At 42.1% G+C, this 16,037-nt stretch overlaps 1 protein-coding gene across 3 annotated transcripts in view; it reads right to left on the reverse strand.

Annotated features, from left to right (window-relative positions):
- Nucleotides 1–7,386: 7,386 nt before the first annotated feature.
- The window catches only part of RNH1 (ribonuclease/angiogenin inhibitor 1), a 33,994-nt gene continuing 25,343 nt past the window's right edge, over nt 7,387–16,037 (reverse strand). For all 3 annotated transcript variants that reach the window (XM_089520853.1, XM_089520854.1, XM_089520852.1), the window contains exons 7-10: nt 15,098–15,268; nt 13,210–13,380; nt 10,851–11,021; nt 7,387–8,033 (exon numbers count right to left, since the gene is read on the reverse strand). In XM_089520853.1, the coding sequence (XP_089376979.1) occupies nt 7,946–8,033; nt 10,851–11,021; nt 13,210–13,380; nt 15,098–15,268 (601 nt within the window). In that variant the 3' untranslated portion in view covers nt 7,387–7,945. The remainder of the gene's footprint in view (nt 8,034–10,850; nt 11,022–13,209; nt 13,381–15,097; nt 15,269–16,037) is intronic.

A 16,037-nucleotide genomic window follows, 5' to 3' on the forward strand; every position in this document is an offset into this window, starting at 1 on the left:
CACTTTTATTGTTGGTGGTTGCCTTCAAGTCATTTTTGACTTATGGCAACCCCAAGGTGACCCTATCATGGGGTTTTCTTGGCAAGATTTCTTCAGAGGAGGTTTGCCATTGCCTTCCCATGAGGCTGAGAGCATTTAACTTGCCCTATGTCACCCACTGGATTTCATGGCTGAGCTGAAAATCAAACCCTACAAAGATATTATACTTTGATAATATTTTAATTGTCAAGATTCCATCCTATAGAATCTTGAGACGTGTCCTGCAATTTAGAGTTCTCTGGCAGGGAGCACTATCTGCCTCAACAAACTACAAATTCCAGAATTGTGTAAGACTGGAGCCATACCAGTTAAAGGGATATTATACTAATAAACTTCCTAGCGCAGATTCCTCCCCAGCCATTATATAGCCTAGCTCAATGCATGGATTCTTTAGTTGTAAGCTTGCTGCATGCAGGCATTCTCAAGCACAGAGTCCTCTTTACAGAGCAAAGGGCTTGAAAGATGATGTACCCAAGCCATCTTGTCCCTCCTTTTTCCCCCTGAATCCTTCTCACATTTCTGACAGCCTTCCAGAGGAGCATCAAAATATATGCAACACCAGTTTGACTTGATGTCCAAATCAAAGGGAGAGCCAACCTACTAGATGTATGCATTTGGACAGAGGACGGGTCATCCCCAAATCTTGAGATGCCTGGCATCTTACTACAGGTGTCTTGAGTTCTGAGCACACTGTGAGCTTCCTGCACTCCCAAGTACCATCATCACACAGAGAAACACATACACACACACATCCTTACTGTTGTGTTTAAACCATACCTTTCCTGATGCCTGCTTGGAAAAGGAGACCCTGAAGCTCTCTTTCAGCAATTAAAAGAAAAAAGCAGTGTTGAACTTCTAGTGTGGTAAAAACTGGCACAATGTACTAGAAAAACAAGTTCTGCCTCAAACGGCAAAAAAGTGGGGAAGTAATTAATTGCAATCCATTATGCAGAGCTGGCAGTGTTTGTATGTCTGATATTTGTTTGGCCTTCATAGAGCAAAATCATGAGCCCAGATGGCTCGCAATGCCCATCCCTCCTGAAAAGTTCACAATGGATATTTGGGACTGCTTTCAGATGGCACCACATCCACCCTCTTACCAAACTTGGAGCAATTGTTTTCTGCAGACCCAAAACATTTCCTACTTGTTCAACACGGAAACAACTTCCAAGGGCTACTGTGCACCACACTGAACATTCTAACAGGTGTGTTCAAATACCGTAAAAACAGCATAATTAATCAGTAGCTGCAAGGCAAGAATACATAACTTGGACTGAAGATCATATTTCTCCAGAATCCAGATCAGAGATATAGAAGTCTTTGGAAATGAAAGTGTGGGAATTCCAATATAGACAAACACGAAACAAGCATTAAAAGAGATGAAGCACCTTTGAAATGACATCATTGTCATAGTGAAATATTTCTTCTGTACATTTTATGAAGATTGCCTTGCCACCACTCACGCTACAAAGGCCGTTCCTGATGAACCAAAGGCTTTTAAATTTATTACCTAAAACTTATAGCACAATTATAGCACTATTATTCCACTTTAGCTGCCATGCTTATACCCTATCCTGGGATTTGTAATGTGGGTGTGGGGGTGTGCGTGTCTTCAAGTTGCCTGTCAACTTACGGAGACCCCATGAAATTCACAGGGTTTTCTTAGGCAAGGAATACTCTGAAGTGGTCTCTGAAATATAGCCTATAGCACCAGAGATTCATTGTCAGGTTCCCATCTAAGTACAAAGCAGGGCTGACCCTGCTTAGTTTAGGGAGGGGCATTTAGAATTTTCAGCCAGAACGCTCCAGTGCCTTACCAAACTACATATCCCAGGATTTCATAGACTAGAACCATGGCAGCTAAAGTGGGAAAATAGTACTATAGTTGTGTAATATGAATGGGCCTCCCAGGTGTGGCCCTCCAAATGTTGCTGGAAATCCCCATCATCCCTTAGCATGTTGGCCATGTTGGTTGGGCCTGATGGAAGTTGTAGTCTGAAAACATCGGGAGGGCCACAAATTCCCCACTTCTTCGCAATATTAAATAGTATTAAATATTTAATCATATTAAATATGAAATAATAATAATAATAATTATAGATGGCCACCCAACATACTCATAATACTGTTATGGCTGCCATAGATGCGTAAACATTTTGTTTTATTATTATAAACTGGGAATAATAATCTTATTATTATAAACTGGAAACAGAAGCCTGGGTTACCTTAGACCTAATAGTACACTCTGCACCACATTGTCTCTCCTCCATTGAAGGCAGCCTTCCCCCACTAGTGCTCTGTAGTGCTTTTGGACTACAACTCCCATGGCTAATGATGAAGGATCATGGGAGCTGAACTTCAAAACTTTAGAAAAGTACTAGTTTGAGGAAGGCTAATTCAAGGCATGTTTCAAAGGGAAGATCATACACCACTTTTTCCTTTTCATATCGAACACAGCCTGGTTAAGGAGTGACTCTGGTGCCACCATACTGGAAAACAGAATGACAGAATCTTACAGCTGGAAGAGATCACAAGAGTCATCCAATCTAATCCCCTGCCATGCAGGAACTCACAATCAAAGCATTCCCGACAGATGGCCATCCAGCCTCTGTTTAAAAACTTCCAAAGAAGAAAAACCTCCACCACTCTCCAAGGCAGCATGTTCCATTGTCAAACTGCTCTTTATAGCCACCAAGACAAAATCAGTACTACAGTTTTGGATTGGATTTAATATAATTTCATTATCCATTGCAACCACAAACTATCCATCAGGTTATTCTGCACTGCTGAACGCAAAGCTCATGTACTGTAAATCTGGCCATCTCCCAGAGCATACACTGAGTACATGAGGATCCTTGCCAAGAATGCCAGAAGAAAGGACAACTTTCAAAGAACAGCAAACACTGAGTGTATCCTTGCCTCTGAGGGGAAGAGAGGGTGGGCCAATGCCATCAGGCCTCCCTAAAGGAACTGAGCCCTTCCCAGAAGGCATCCATCTCCATCCTGGCCTCTGAGGGGAAGAGAGGGTGGGCCAATGCCATCAGGCCTCCCCAGTGCCATCGGGCCTATCCTTAAGAAACATAGCCCTTCATCTGTCCATCTGCCTTGGTCCAGGCCTCAGAGGGAGAGATGAACTCCAGGACCTCATCCCCTTCCTCACAACCATTCCCTTCTCCTTTTGTGTCGTGTCTTCTTAGACTGTAAGCCTGAAGGCAGGGAACCGTCTAATTAAAAGATTGTATGTACAGTGCTGTGTAAATTTACACCGCTATATAAATAAAGCTTAATAATAATAATAATAATAATAATAATAATATTTTGCCACCACTTTTCCCATGTCTTGGATGCCAAAACTGTATTGAAAGAGGCAGTGCATGCTGTCCCTTTGCTGAGTCTACAGCAGATTAAAAGCATTGAAATACCTTGTTTGAACCAATGTTTATCCTCTCTCCATTTATTACATGTCCTGTAAGCTCAAATAAATGGCAATCACCTTAAGATTTGTCAACATTTCTATTTCATATCAGAAAAAAAGGCAATCGGGCTCATTTCTCTTGGTTACTTTCCCCAAAATTATTCAAATCAACATACTGATACCAGTCACATTGTGTAAGAAACTTAAATTTTAAAATCTTAAACTTAATAAAAATAACAAATTTAAGAAAGATAATGCTTTCTACCATTCACAAGAAACAACAGTTTGCTAAGTCCAACAGGTTTTGGGAAAAAGAAGAGGAACTAGGGACCACATTGCAAACATACGATGGCTAATGGAGCACACCAATGAATTCCAGGAAAAACGAGCATGTGTTTTATTGACTACAGAAAGCATTCAACTGTATAGAAAAGCTATGGAACGTACTCAAAGACATGGGGATGTCACTACATTTGATAGTCCTGCTGAGAAATCTGTACCAAGGACAAGAAGCTACTCTCAGGACAGAATTCAGAAGAACAGTGATTCTCAAAGGTAAGGCTGCATTCTGTTGCCCTGCTTGTTCAACTTAAATGCCAAAAACATCATAAGAAAAGCAGAGCTAGAATTAGAAGGAGGAGTGAAGATAGGAGGAAGAAACATCATCAGCCTAAGATAGGCAGATGATGCCATAATAAATAGCAGAAAGCATCACAGACTTGGAACAGCTAACAAGGAAGGTCAAAGATGAAAGTGCAAAGTTAGGTTTAATGCTGAACATAAAGAAAACAAAAATTATGACCACAGAAGAGATACATAAATTCAATCTAGACAATGAGGAAATCAAAACAGTTAAAGAATTTCCGTACTCAGGATCAAATGTTGACAGAAGTGGTGACTGCAGTCAAGAAATAAGTAGAAGACTTTGTATGGGAAGAACAGCTAGGAAAGAATGAGAAAAATTATTGAAGAGTAAAGATAAACAACTGAGTACAAAAGTTAGAATTGTCCAAGCCATCATATTCCCCATCACTATGTATGGATGTGAAAGCTGGACAGTAAAGGAAACAGACAGAAGAAAAATCAACTACAGTTGTCCCTCCATATTCGCTAGGGTTAGGGGAACAAGACCCCCGTGAATATGGAAAAACCGCAAATAACAAAAACACCATGTTTTTACCTGAAGGACACCTCTCTAGGAATCTCTAGGTCCTCCAGTGCAACTCTGTGGTCAATGTCCAACAGACACTGACCATAGAATGGCACTGGAGTAGCTACAAATGGTCTTTCAGTGCAACTTTTAGTTAAAGTTGACCACAGAGTTGCACTGGAGGACCTAGACAGTCCTAGAGGGAACATATTAATGAAATCCGTGAATAATCAAATCTGCAAATATCAAAGCCGCAAATATGGAGGGATGACTGTAATTTGAGATGTGATGCTTAGGATACTGTGGATAGCCAAAAAGACAAACAGGTGGGTCTTGGCACAGATCAAGCCAGAGATCTCATTAGAAACCAAGATGATAAAATTGAGACTGATGTATGGGAATAGTAGTGATTTTTTGGGTTTGAGGCACCATATATACTCATGTATAAGACGACCTCATGTATAAGTCGAGGGCATTTTTTGAGGCCAAAATCATAGATTTTGATATGATCTGTCCGTGGATAAGTTGAGGGCATGTTACAAAAGATCTAAAGGGGGAAACAAAGCACCACTTCCCTCTCTACATCTCCCTCTTTGAACCTCTCTCAATGGTCACAGTATCAGCATGGGGAAACAAGTCTGGGTGCATACACACACAAACCTCTTTGCATCAGCATTTCCAGGCTCATGGCTTGCAAAAAAAAGGACAACAGCCTTGCTTTCTACCTGCCTTTATGCCCAGCATTTCCAGATTCATGGCTTGCAAAAAAAAAGGGGGCATCAGCCTTGCTTTCTCCCTGCCTTTAAGCCCAGCATTTCCAGACCCATGGCTAGCAAAATAAAAAAGGAGGACACTAACCAGCCTTGCTTTTAAGCCCAGCATTTCCAGACCTTGGCTAGCAAAATAAAAAAAAAAGAGGACATCAACCAGCCTTGCTTTCTCCCTGCTTTTAAGCCCAGCATTTCCAGACCTTGGCTAGCAAAATAAAAAAAGGAGGACACCACCCATCCTTGCTTTCTCCCTGCTTTTAAGCCCAGCATTTCCAGACCCATGGCTTGCAAAACAGGGTCCAAGCCTGGGCATGCTCCCTCTCTCTGCATCCCTCTCCCTTCCCTCAGTAGCTCCTTTTAGCTCCAGCTGCGAGGGAAGGCTGAAGGATCTCTCTCTCACACACACACGCTCTCAGAGAGAGGAAAGGCTGCTGGCGCCGGGGCTCAAATGGGGAGCTGTTTACTTGGCCATAGAGGAAGGTGGGCACTTTTTTTATTAACCTTATCAGCAGTAGTAACCTATTGACCCTTCCATAAGTCGATCCTTGATTTTGGAGTCCATTTTGGGGCATAAATTTCTCGACTTATAGTCGAGTATATATGGTATGTGCAGCCCCCATGAAGTCAAACCCTTTCTATGGCCCTGGACAAACTGGCCCTTTGTGGCAATTTCATAATGCAGCCAGAATTAAGTACTGGATCAAGGGACGGGCAATGTGGTTCTACAGGTGTTGAACTGCAACTCCCAACATTCCTGTTGCTGTTAACTGCTGTCAATTTGATTTATGGTAAGTCCTTCTATTGTCCACTATCCTGCTCAGGTCTTGCAGACTCAGGGCCCTGGCTTCCATGAATAAGCCCATGCAGCTGGAATGTCATTCCTACTGCCTTCTACTTTGCTAAGCATTATTTGTCATTTCTACTGCATCATGACTTCTCATTCACTATAACGGCTAGGATTGCTGGAAGCTGGAGTCCAATATCTGAAGGAATGCACTTTGCTTACCAATCCAAAACAAAAAGCACATACATCAATATCTCCATGCACAAAAATTTTGAGCCATAGCATGTACATGCATGCATTTCAATTTTAATCAATTTGGGGTACAATAGTACTGAAAGACACTGAGAGTCTATATTGTAGAAATAAAACAAGATTATAAAGAATGACTGAAACAGATGTAGACAGTGGTCAGTGGCACACAGAATTATCACCATCAGTGTCCTGAGCATTTGGCTTTAAAAAGTTGCACTGACACCTAGTGGTTAACTGGCTAACAAGTCTGGTGGTGTGTTTGGAACAATGAGAATTCAATGGCATCCAAAGCATTGTCAGTCTGAGACAGTACTCTCCATATTGCTGGAATCCTATACCAGTGTAACATCATAATGTAGGCAAGAAAACAATAGTATGCTGTTGGCATTACAGTACTATATTGTTGTTAACTGCACTCAACTCATGGCCACCCTGTGGATGAGACATCTCTAAGAACCCAACTGCTCTGCTTAGGTCTTGTAAATTCATACTCATGACTTTGCCTGATTGATAATGTGGCATGTGGCCTTCCTCTCTTTTTACTACCTTCTACCTTTCCTAGAATTGTCTTTTCTAATAGGTCATGTTTTCTCATGATCTGGCCAACGTACGACAGCTTCAGTTTGACCATCTTGGCTGCCAGGGAGAATTCAGGCTTGATCTGTTCAAGGACCCATGTGTTTGTCTTTTTCACTGTCCATGGTAACCTTTGCACTCTTCTCCAGCACCCCATCTCAAATGAGTTTTCATCTCACACATCTTTTAAAAAACAACACATGGCAGCAGCACCATTGGGGAATGAAGTCTCCAAGGCATTCATGAAATGGTGTTGGAGATCTGATCTTTAAACTATGAGAAGGTAATTTTATGTAAGCTTTTAGTGTCCCATCATAACCAAAATAACAAAACAACCAATAACAAATGAAACAAACAAAAAGCAAACAAAAACAAAATCATGGATACAATCTCTTTGCAAGCAAACTTTATTCAGGTTTCTACAGAGCTAGATTTGCTGATTAAGATACACAAAGTTCACTTGTTACATTTTCAGCAGAAAGCTTTAAAATCACTGATATTTATGTTGAGGGCACAAGTTTTGTCATTACTGTAGCAATTAAAGGAAGCATTGTCTCTAATTAAGGCTATGTAGAACATTTCCAATATAGTTCTTCCCCTGGGAAGAATCCTGTGCTATCTGCACATATCCACTATTGTTTTATTGCACCTCACAAGAGATTTTGTTTTTGCACTTTGTATTTACCAAATGGCAATACAACCCACCAGCATGATTTATTATTAATTTTATATAGCCTGGACCCAGGAGATATTCCAGCACTTTTCTATATGAGCTGCCTCACCAGCTCTGAAGTGCCAATACCTCCTTGAATGTGCTTTCTAGGCAGACTGTATTTGCCAAGTCCATTAATTTGGAATCGTTTGAAGTCCATCATTGTATGGGCTATGCTTTTGGTTTACAAAAAGAATCCCTAGAGAAGAAAGAGACAGTAGAAGTAGTCATAGCAAGCTTGTGCAACTCATGTAACCAGTTTAAATCCAGGCTTCAGCTCTTCCAGGGCCTTCAGTGCTTCATCCATTGGAGTAGACCAGTACGTGTCATACAGACTGCAAACAAATTCAGTAAAAGTTAGTGTCAGTCAAGGTTAAAGATGAAAGTTCAGGCATCACTTTGCTTGAGGAGTCAAAGGGCTCATTCCCACTACCAAAAGCCTCGAATCCAAAATCGAGTTAAAAGGCACCAGTTCCCACTGAAAATCGATTCAGATCCTCATCTGATTGATTCCAGTGGGGAAAAAACAGGGTAAACGCAAAAAAGCCAGGGTATTTTGTTAGGAATTATTTTGCGGTCCTTTTGGTAAGAATCGATCCCAACCCGTGTCCAACATGTGGGAACGTCAGATTGGGATCAATTCTTTTCAGAATGGCAGAGGGAGGTGTGTGTCATCCATCCAGAGATGTCACCCACACCCTCAGTGCTGCCATTTTGGGTCCTTTTTTTTGTAAATTAAAGCTAATCGCATAAGCAATAGATCATCTTAGCAGCTAATTGGAAAGGCGAGTAGCTGCTAGGCCTATCTATTGCTTATGTGATTACTTTCTTTTGGGGGGAGGACCCAAAAACTCCATCCTTTTTCTCCTTTTCCCAGCTCCCTTTCTTACTATTGCCGGTGCTTTTGTCCCTTTCTCTCTTTTTTCCCTCCCCTCCCTTCCTTTCTTTCCCATCCCTCCTTCCTCCTCCTCCTCCCATCCTACCTTCTTCTTCCTACTTCTTCCACTGGGCCTCTGCCATTTCCCCGGGGCTGGCGGGGCCACTGGCACTTCAGCTGGGCCTCCACCACTTCCCCGGGGCTCACAGGGCCACCTGTGCTGCTGCACTGCTGCCACTTGCCCCATGCTGGCTGGCATGGCTGCAGCGCCAGCAGCCCTGCCACACCTGGGGAAGTGGCGGAGGCCCGGCAGAGGAAGTAGGAAGAAAAAGAAGGTAGGATGGGAGAAGAAGAGGGGGGAGGGATGGAGAAGAAAGGAAGAAAGGGAGGGAAGGGGAGGGGAAGAAGAAAGAAAGGGAGAGAGAGGGTCCGGTGAAGGGCCGCTGGTCTTCCCCAGCTCCAATGGGAATGACAAGCACGCCCTCCGAAAGAATTGATTCCAAAGAGGCTCCATTTTCATAGTGAGAACATGAGGCCTTTTGGAATCGATTAAAATAGTGGGGCAGTCCCAAATCAGGACGCGGGTTATTCCTTCAGTGGGAATGGGCCCAAACATAAAATCAAGCCAAAATGGGCATTTGCTTTTCCATAACATAGCAGCAACACATAGAAGAGCTCATTACCGAAGATGAAATGGCTAAGAGAGTATTGCCTTCCACAGGTAATGCCCAGTGGATAGTGAAGACAAAGAACATTGTTCATAAAGAGATATAAAGGACTTGTATAGCATCATAGGCTCTGAGAAAAAAAATTAAAACAAGCTTCCATGGTGTCCAGTCCACTTCTTCAGATGCATGGGGTGGAGCCTATACAGTTGGCCCTCTGTATCCATGGATTTTTTACCCACAGATTCAACCATCCACTGTTTGAAATTATTTTTAAAGATATACATCCCAAAATGCAAACTTTAATTTTGTCATTTTATTTAAGGGACACCTTTTTACTATGCCATTGTATTTAATAAGATTTGAGCATCCACAGATTCTGGCATCCATGCAGTGTCCTGGAACCAAACCTCAGAAGATACCAAGGGTATACCAAACATACTACTGTATACCAATGCACGGGAGGGGGGAGTAGAAATGCAAAACACGTGGGCATGGTGATGGGAATGATAAACTCAGTCTCAAGAGACTTGAAGAGTCATTAAAGCCTGAGGGCAGGCAACAGTCCGATTAAAAATAATAATTGTAAGCCACTCTGGTAGCCATAAGGGCTGAAGGGCAGGGTATAAATACCATAATAAATAAAAATAATAATAAATAAAGCAACAAAGATGGGACCCAAAGAGATACAAGCCAAGATGATAAACATATGAATAGTGGAGGAAGTTCATTCTTTGGTATGGACTACTCCAAAAGAAGTATGGTACCTCAAGCCAGTCTTGCAGTACCTCAATAACTAACCTATTTCATTTGGCATAGGCTGTTGTGGACTGATGCCTATTGTATTGCAAAACTCACCTGTGTGATCGCTACCCACTGCACAGGTCATGTTGTAGTGTCATTCCACAGGTGTTGTAATGACTGTCTGGCGATCATGTCAATAAGTCAAGCAAATCTATTTCTAATGCCAGTCATGGTTGGTCTATATGATCAGGCCTGACACCTGATCCTAAATATCTGTATTTTACAGCCATTTGCTTCCAGTATATAGCAAGAAAATACTGTCATTTCCAAAAGAGAGATAAAGATGGCTACCTCTTGAAAGTCTCTACTGAAATTAATTATTCAGGAGCTCACTGAAATGCTGCTCAGAACAATGATCTGCAGGGGGTCATCTAAGACATTTTGCATTCCCCAATTCTTTGCACAACTGCTGACCAGACTGGCTGCTGATCTTTACTTTAACACTGCTGATGGGACAGTATCCATCCAAAGGCAGCAGCCTGTACTGCACACATAGGTATGTCTTCCAGCACCCTGTTGCCACTCTTTGTTCCAAAGTATCTACTGCTTGAGGCACGCATTCCTCCTAATAGCAGGGCTGACTATGCTGGCTGGATAGCCAGGAGTAAATGACAGATTTACTTAAAATGTAATGGAGATCTTTCCAAAGGCCAGAGCCAGGAGGCTTGATGAGAATCCTGTATACCATTTTGATTGGAATGCAATTATGCACTGTCTGCAATCTGCGCCCCATCTGTGAAGGTGCTCTTTTATTCACCCCCAACCCAGCAATTTCTCCAGTTCCTAGCATCTCATGAAGGACTCACATTAGATACTTCAGGTGGCAGTTGGGACTCTTCACTGCTTCACAGAGCTTACGCGCTCCTTCATCCCCTATGTGGCTGTAGCTCACATCCAATTCTTGCAGAGATGGTTTTCCAACAATCACCTCAGCAAGCTTGTCACAGCAAGCTGCTGTGAGATCTGACTGCCCCAACCTAGGAACAGAAGAGAATGAAAGTAAGCCATTCCCAGGATTTGTAGAACTCCACTTATTATTATATAAGAACATGTGGTACAGTGGTCTGAGTGCTGCTCTAGGACTCTAGGGAGATCAAGGTTTGAATCTCTGCTCAGCCATTAAACCTGTTAGGTGATTTTGGGCAAGACACACTCTCTCAGCCATTGAGGAAGGCAATGGCAAACCTCCTTTAAATAAATCATGCCAAGAACACCCTAGGATAGAGTCTCCATGCACTGGTGATAATAAGAAGAGCTGACTGCAAACCCAAGACAGAATGCTTTTCCCCTAGAAATATTAGATTGCAACTCCCATCAGCCAGGACTGTCACTAGTAAGGAACGGAGGGCACAATCTACAGTGCCACATATTTCCTATCCCATCTCATTATTTTTCTGCTCTTAAGGTCCATTAATATATATACAAGCTCATTCATGTTTGTAAGGTCCATTAACATATAACTTCTTATGGCTAAAATAGAATATGCTTACAGCATGGCTAGTAGTGCTATCCAGCCATGGAGGGAGAGATGCAGGCCCAGCTCCTTTGGGCCTGGCCTAGATTAAGAAGCAGAGCCCTCCTTCCAGTCCATCTGCCTTGGTCCAGGTCTCAGAGGGAGAGAAGAACTGCTGGACTTGATCCCCTTCCCCACCACCATTCCCTTCTCCTTTTGTGTTGTGTCTTTTTAGATTGTAAGCCTGAGGGTTGGGAACTGTCTAACTAAAAATAATAATAATTGTAAGCTGCTCTGAGAGCCTTTAGCACTGAAGGGCAGGGTATAAATACAGTAAATAGACAACATGGCATTTTCCAAATATTTTGGCTCACAACTGCCACAATCCTTGTCAAGTGGCTATACTGGCTAAGGTTTATGGCAGATGTAATCCAAACAAAAGCAGAATATTGCTTACCATTGCAAACATCTGGCTATTAGAAAGCATTCCACTTTACTTTAGAAAAGGGGGAGGTGAGACAATAGAGCTTTAGACTTTATATACAATGCATAGTTATACTAGTTCAATACCACTTTAATTGCTCAGGCTTCATCCTACAGAATCTCTGGATTTGCAGTCCACTCTCCTCAACTACAACACTACTGTTCTCTAAGTAGGAATTCTAAATACCTCATAAAACTACAAATCCTAGGATTCATTAGGACAGAATCTTTAGTGTAATACTGCTACAACTGTGTATGTATGGATACATCACTAGTCACCTAGGACCAATTTGCTAGTTAACATCCTCCTCTCGCAGAAGTCTCTGCCTCAGCAGCTGTTCCATACTTGATTGCACATAACTGAAAAACTAGTCCCTGAACTGGCTTACTTTCTAACTCTTTTCCTTTTCATGTTGTACAATATTAGGTTTTAAGCACAAAGACAGGAACTGTATTTTCTTAATGTTCATGCCTAACCTAGAAAACTTCAGCTTTGCAAATTTTGTCTTTTAGAAATGTTTTTGAACAATATATACCACAAGTAGCTCTGGCAGGAATGGGAAATATGTAGCTTTCCAGCTGTTACTGAACTGAAACACCCAGCATTCCTCACCACAGATTATGCTGATCAGGACTGCTGGAGGTTGAAGTCTAACATATGGAGGATCTCAAGTTGTATATTCCAATATATTTGAAGTCGCAAATCAGAATAGGGACTATGAGCTACACTCCAGCACAACCGTAACAAAGTTATTCAAAATACAGATTTTACTCACCTAGTTCAAGGCAAGTAGCTTAGTTCGGTCTAATCAAACTGCTTGTTCTGAACCAAGTAAGGAAAATGTGCATTTAGAAGCAAGGACATTAGAGCCTTCAACAAGAATGAAGCCATCTTCCAAGAGGAAGAAGCCAAATTCCTCTGTATCAGAAACAAAAAAAGCCTGTTTCTAAAGGGAAAGGCCTTCCACTGTTGGATTTATAATGTAATTCTAATGTTAAATTTATACAGGGCACTTCAGTCATAGGCCCCTTTTCAAGTACAGTACAATACAAAAAATGTGTCCATGGAAGAGATTCGATGGCAAGCTTTAATGGAAAGGCACCTGAATTCCAATCAGAACATTTTAAAGAAGGCTCCTTCCAGCAAAGCAGTGTTCTTACATCAAAATGCTTATGTAGTGTCCTTGTTTGCTGTGTTCAAAAGGTAATGTATTTAGATGATCACTTACCAGAGGGATTGCAGGTTGCAGGTGGGATTCAGGATACCCTCACACAGCTGAATCACCCCTGCATCACCAAGCTTGTTGCCCCCAATGTGCAGGTCTTTCAAAACACTGTTTGCACTGAGAGCCAATCCAAGGTTCTTACAACAGGCTCTGGTCAGACCACATTCTCTCATCCTATGGAAGACAGACAAGGAGTTACCTCTGACAGTCCTGACATTTTACAACTAGAAAGGTATTTGTCCTGTGTCTTGGAACATTCTTGCCTTCTCTGAAGCCAATTAAAAAACCAGGATGACAAGCAATGCCTTTTTCAATGGAGGAGATAAGGAACAAACCCCTGAAAGGTTAGTGATGTTCCTCCACCTACCCATCCCTGCTCCACATGGGCCAAGAACACAAATCATTTCCCCTCATGTGGACTGCAACAAAGACTTTGAGTGGCCCTCAGTCATTCATGCCTATTCAGACTAGACTTTAAACTCTGGGTAGGGAAGTGTTAGCACTCCAGATGTTTTTAATTTCTACTCCCATTAACCTCATGGAAACAGCTGATGTGGAGCAACTGTGGTAGCTGTAACTCAAAATGTCCAACGAACCAAAGGTTCTACATCCCTACTTTAGCAGATATTGAGGTAGCACATAAAAAGGAGGGAACCTTACTACAGTTACACTGGCCCTCTCCAGACAGGCCTTTGCGGCACCCCCATCATGTGCTAGGGGTTGGCCGAGGGCGCACCGCCCATACTGGTCTCACCCCTAGCACATGACCAGGGCGCCAAAATGGCGGCGCCCTATACACACGGGCGCTGCCATTTTGATGCGATGGACGCTTAGCGTCCGCACGTCCCAGTGTCTGCACAGTCGCGCTGCAAATAGAACCCTCTTTTTGCAGTTTGTTTTTGCTGCATGAGGGAGCCACGCAGTTTATCCGCTGCAGCGCCCTCAAGTAGCAAAAACAAGGCGCAGATAGACCGCCCTTTTTGGGTGGTCTGTATCCCGCCTTTGTTACTGGAGCTTTGTTACTGTTCACAGTAAGGCTGAGATCTTTGTTCCAACTTATGTTAGAGTTAGCAACCGTTGCAGCCCTTTGCTCACAGATTGCTAATGTGCATGTTTGCAGGCTTCTTGTCTGTTTGTTGCTTTACAACACCTCATCTCTTACTGCATCTCACTCTAACCTACAGTCATTTTTTCTCTTCTCTTTCTCTCTTTCCTTGATTGTACCATGTATTTGCATATGGACAAGTACTGTAAGTAAAACAAGCTATGTTTTTTTACAAAGAAAACTAAGGGGCAAAGAGGACAGGCATAAAGAGGGTGGTGTGGGGGTGTGACATACAAACAGAAGATGCCCCAATGCCACCCCACTGCCCACACAGCAGGCGGCATCATGATGTTTCTGTGGCACGGCATTTACATGCACCACACTGCAGAAACAGGGAAAAGCCGCCACCGCCACAGTAGAAAGGGCGGCTTTTTTCCAGCCCAAAAAGCAGTGCCATTTTGCCACTTCTTTTGGGGCTGGAAAAATGCCGGATCAGGGCCGTGGCGTGCAGTTGCTGCTGCCCCAATCCAGTGATCAAAGCGGTGGAGTCAAACCATTGCTTCGGGGCCATTTGTTTTGCCCCTAAGTTTATTTCTCTGCCAGACCCTGTATATGTATGAGTGGGTGGTTGTAAGGCCAGTTATAGTTTAGCTTTTGTCTTGCAAATTTATTATTCTGCTAGAGAGATCAAGTACTTTCACATTTCCCCAAAACTTGATTTCCTGAAGAAATATTGTATGAGGGAATTCTTGGGATCAGAAACTAAATGTTAATCACCAAAGAAGCTGGACTGGGCTCAAGTCACCTATGCCTACCTATTATAAAGCAAAGCCCCTAAGTACTTACCAAAGTGACTGGAGTTTAGTGTTTGGATTCTTCAGCCCTTGACATAAGAACTCCATCCCTTCATCCTTCAGTTCATTTCCAATCAGGCTCATTTCCTTGAGGGTCTCTTTAGTACCAATAATATTAGAGAGGTCTTTGCAGCCAGGAGCTGAGATACCACATTCCCATAACCTGAAATATTAGTCATTTCAGACCAACACACACAACAGTTAAAAATAGATCTGAGAAATTTTACAATGCACTGCCTTCAGCTAGCATGCACTATGTTGGGCTCTTACAGTCCACACAAGGTTAACACAGTTTCTTGTATTAAGTCAGCATAGATAAGAATTGCCATCAAAGCTATCTCAGTTTCATTCGCATTAAGTACAAACAGCAGAAAATTCAAAGGCAAACATATGAGATAGAGCTGAAACCTCATGAATACAGATCATGGGGTCAGAACTCTTTACTAATGCATCTGATGCAGGAAGGTTTGATGGCTATTTATATAAACAAATATGTAGAATTTGGGTTTATGGTCTATATTCACGTAAGTAGAAAAATAACTTTTTAAAGCAAATTTAAAAATCACTATGAAAATTGTGTGTATTGAGTTCTTTCTGCCAGTATTATTTCTACATGTAATGGATTACTACAAATACAAATCTGTAAAAGCACAATGTAAAGATGAAGAGAAATATATATAATATTTCCCCAATTATTTACACTGGCCTCAAAAGAATACTTCTGTCAGAGAAAACAGGCTTGTGGGAACAGAAATAGTATAGGGTAATTCTTCCTCATGAAAAATTCTCAGAACTACAGGTGATTTGGATTTTGGATTTTTTTTAATGTGGAAAACCTGTACTTGCATATATGTACATAATGACCATTGTATAGTGATTTGAGCATTGGACTATGACTCTGGAGACCAGAGCTCGAATCCCTGCTTGGCCAT

Source organism: Sceloporus occidentalis, unplaced genomic scaffold, assembly GCF_023333645.1.
Source record: "Sceloporus occidentalis isolate IW3139 unplaced genomic scaffold, rSceOcc1.0.p SCAF_4, whole genome shotgun sequence".
Taxonomy (NCBI): domain Eukaryota; kingdom Metazoa; phylum Chordata; class Lepidosauria; order Squamata; family Phrynosomatidae; genus Sceloporus; species Sceloporus occidentalis.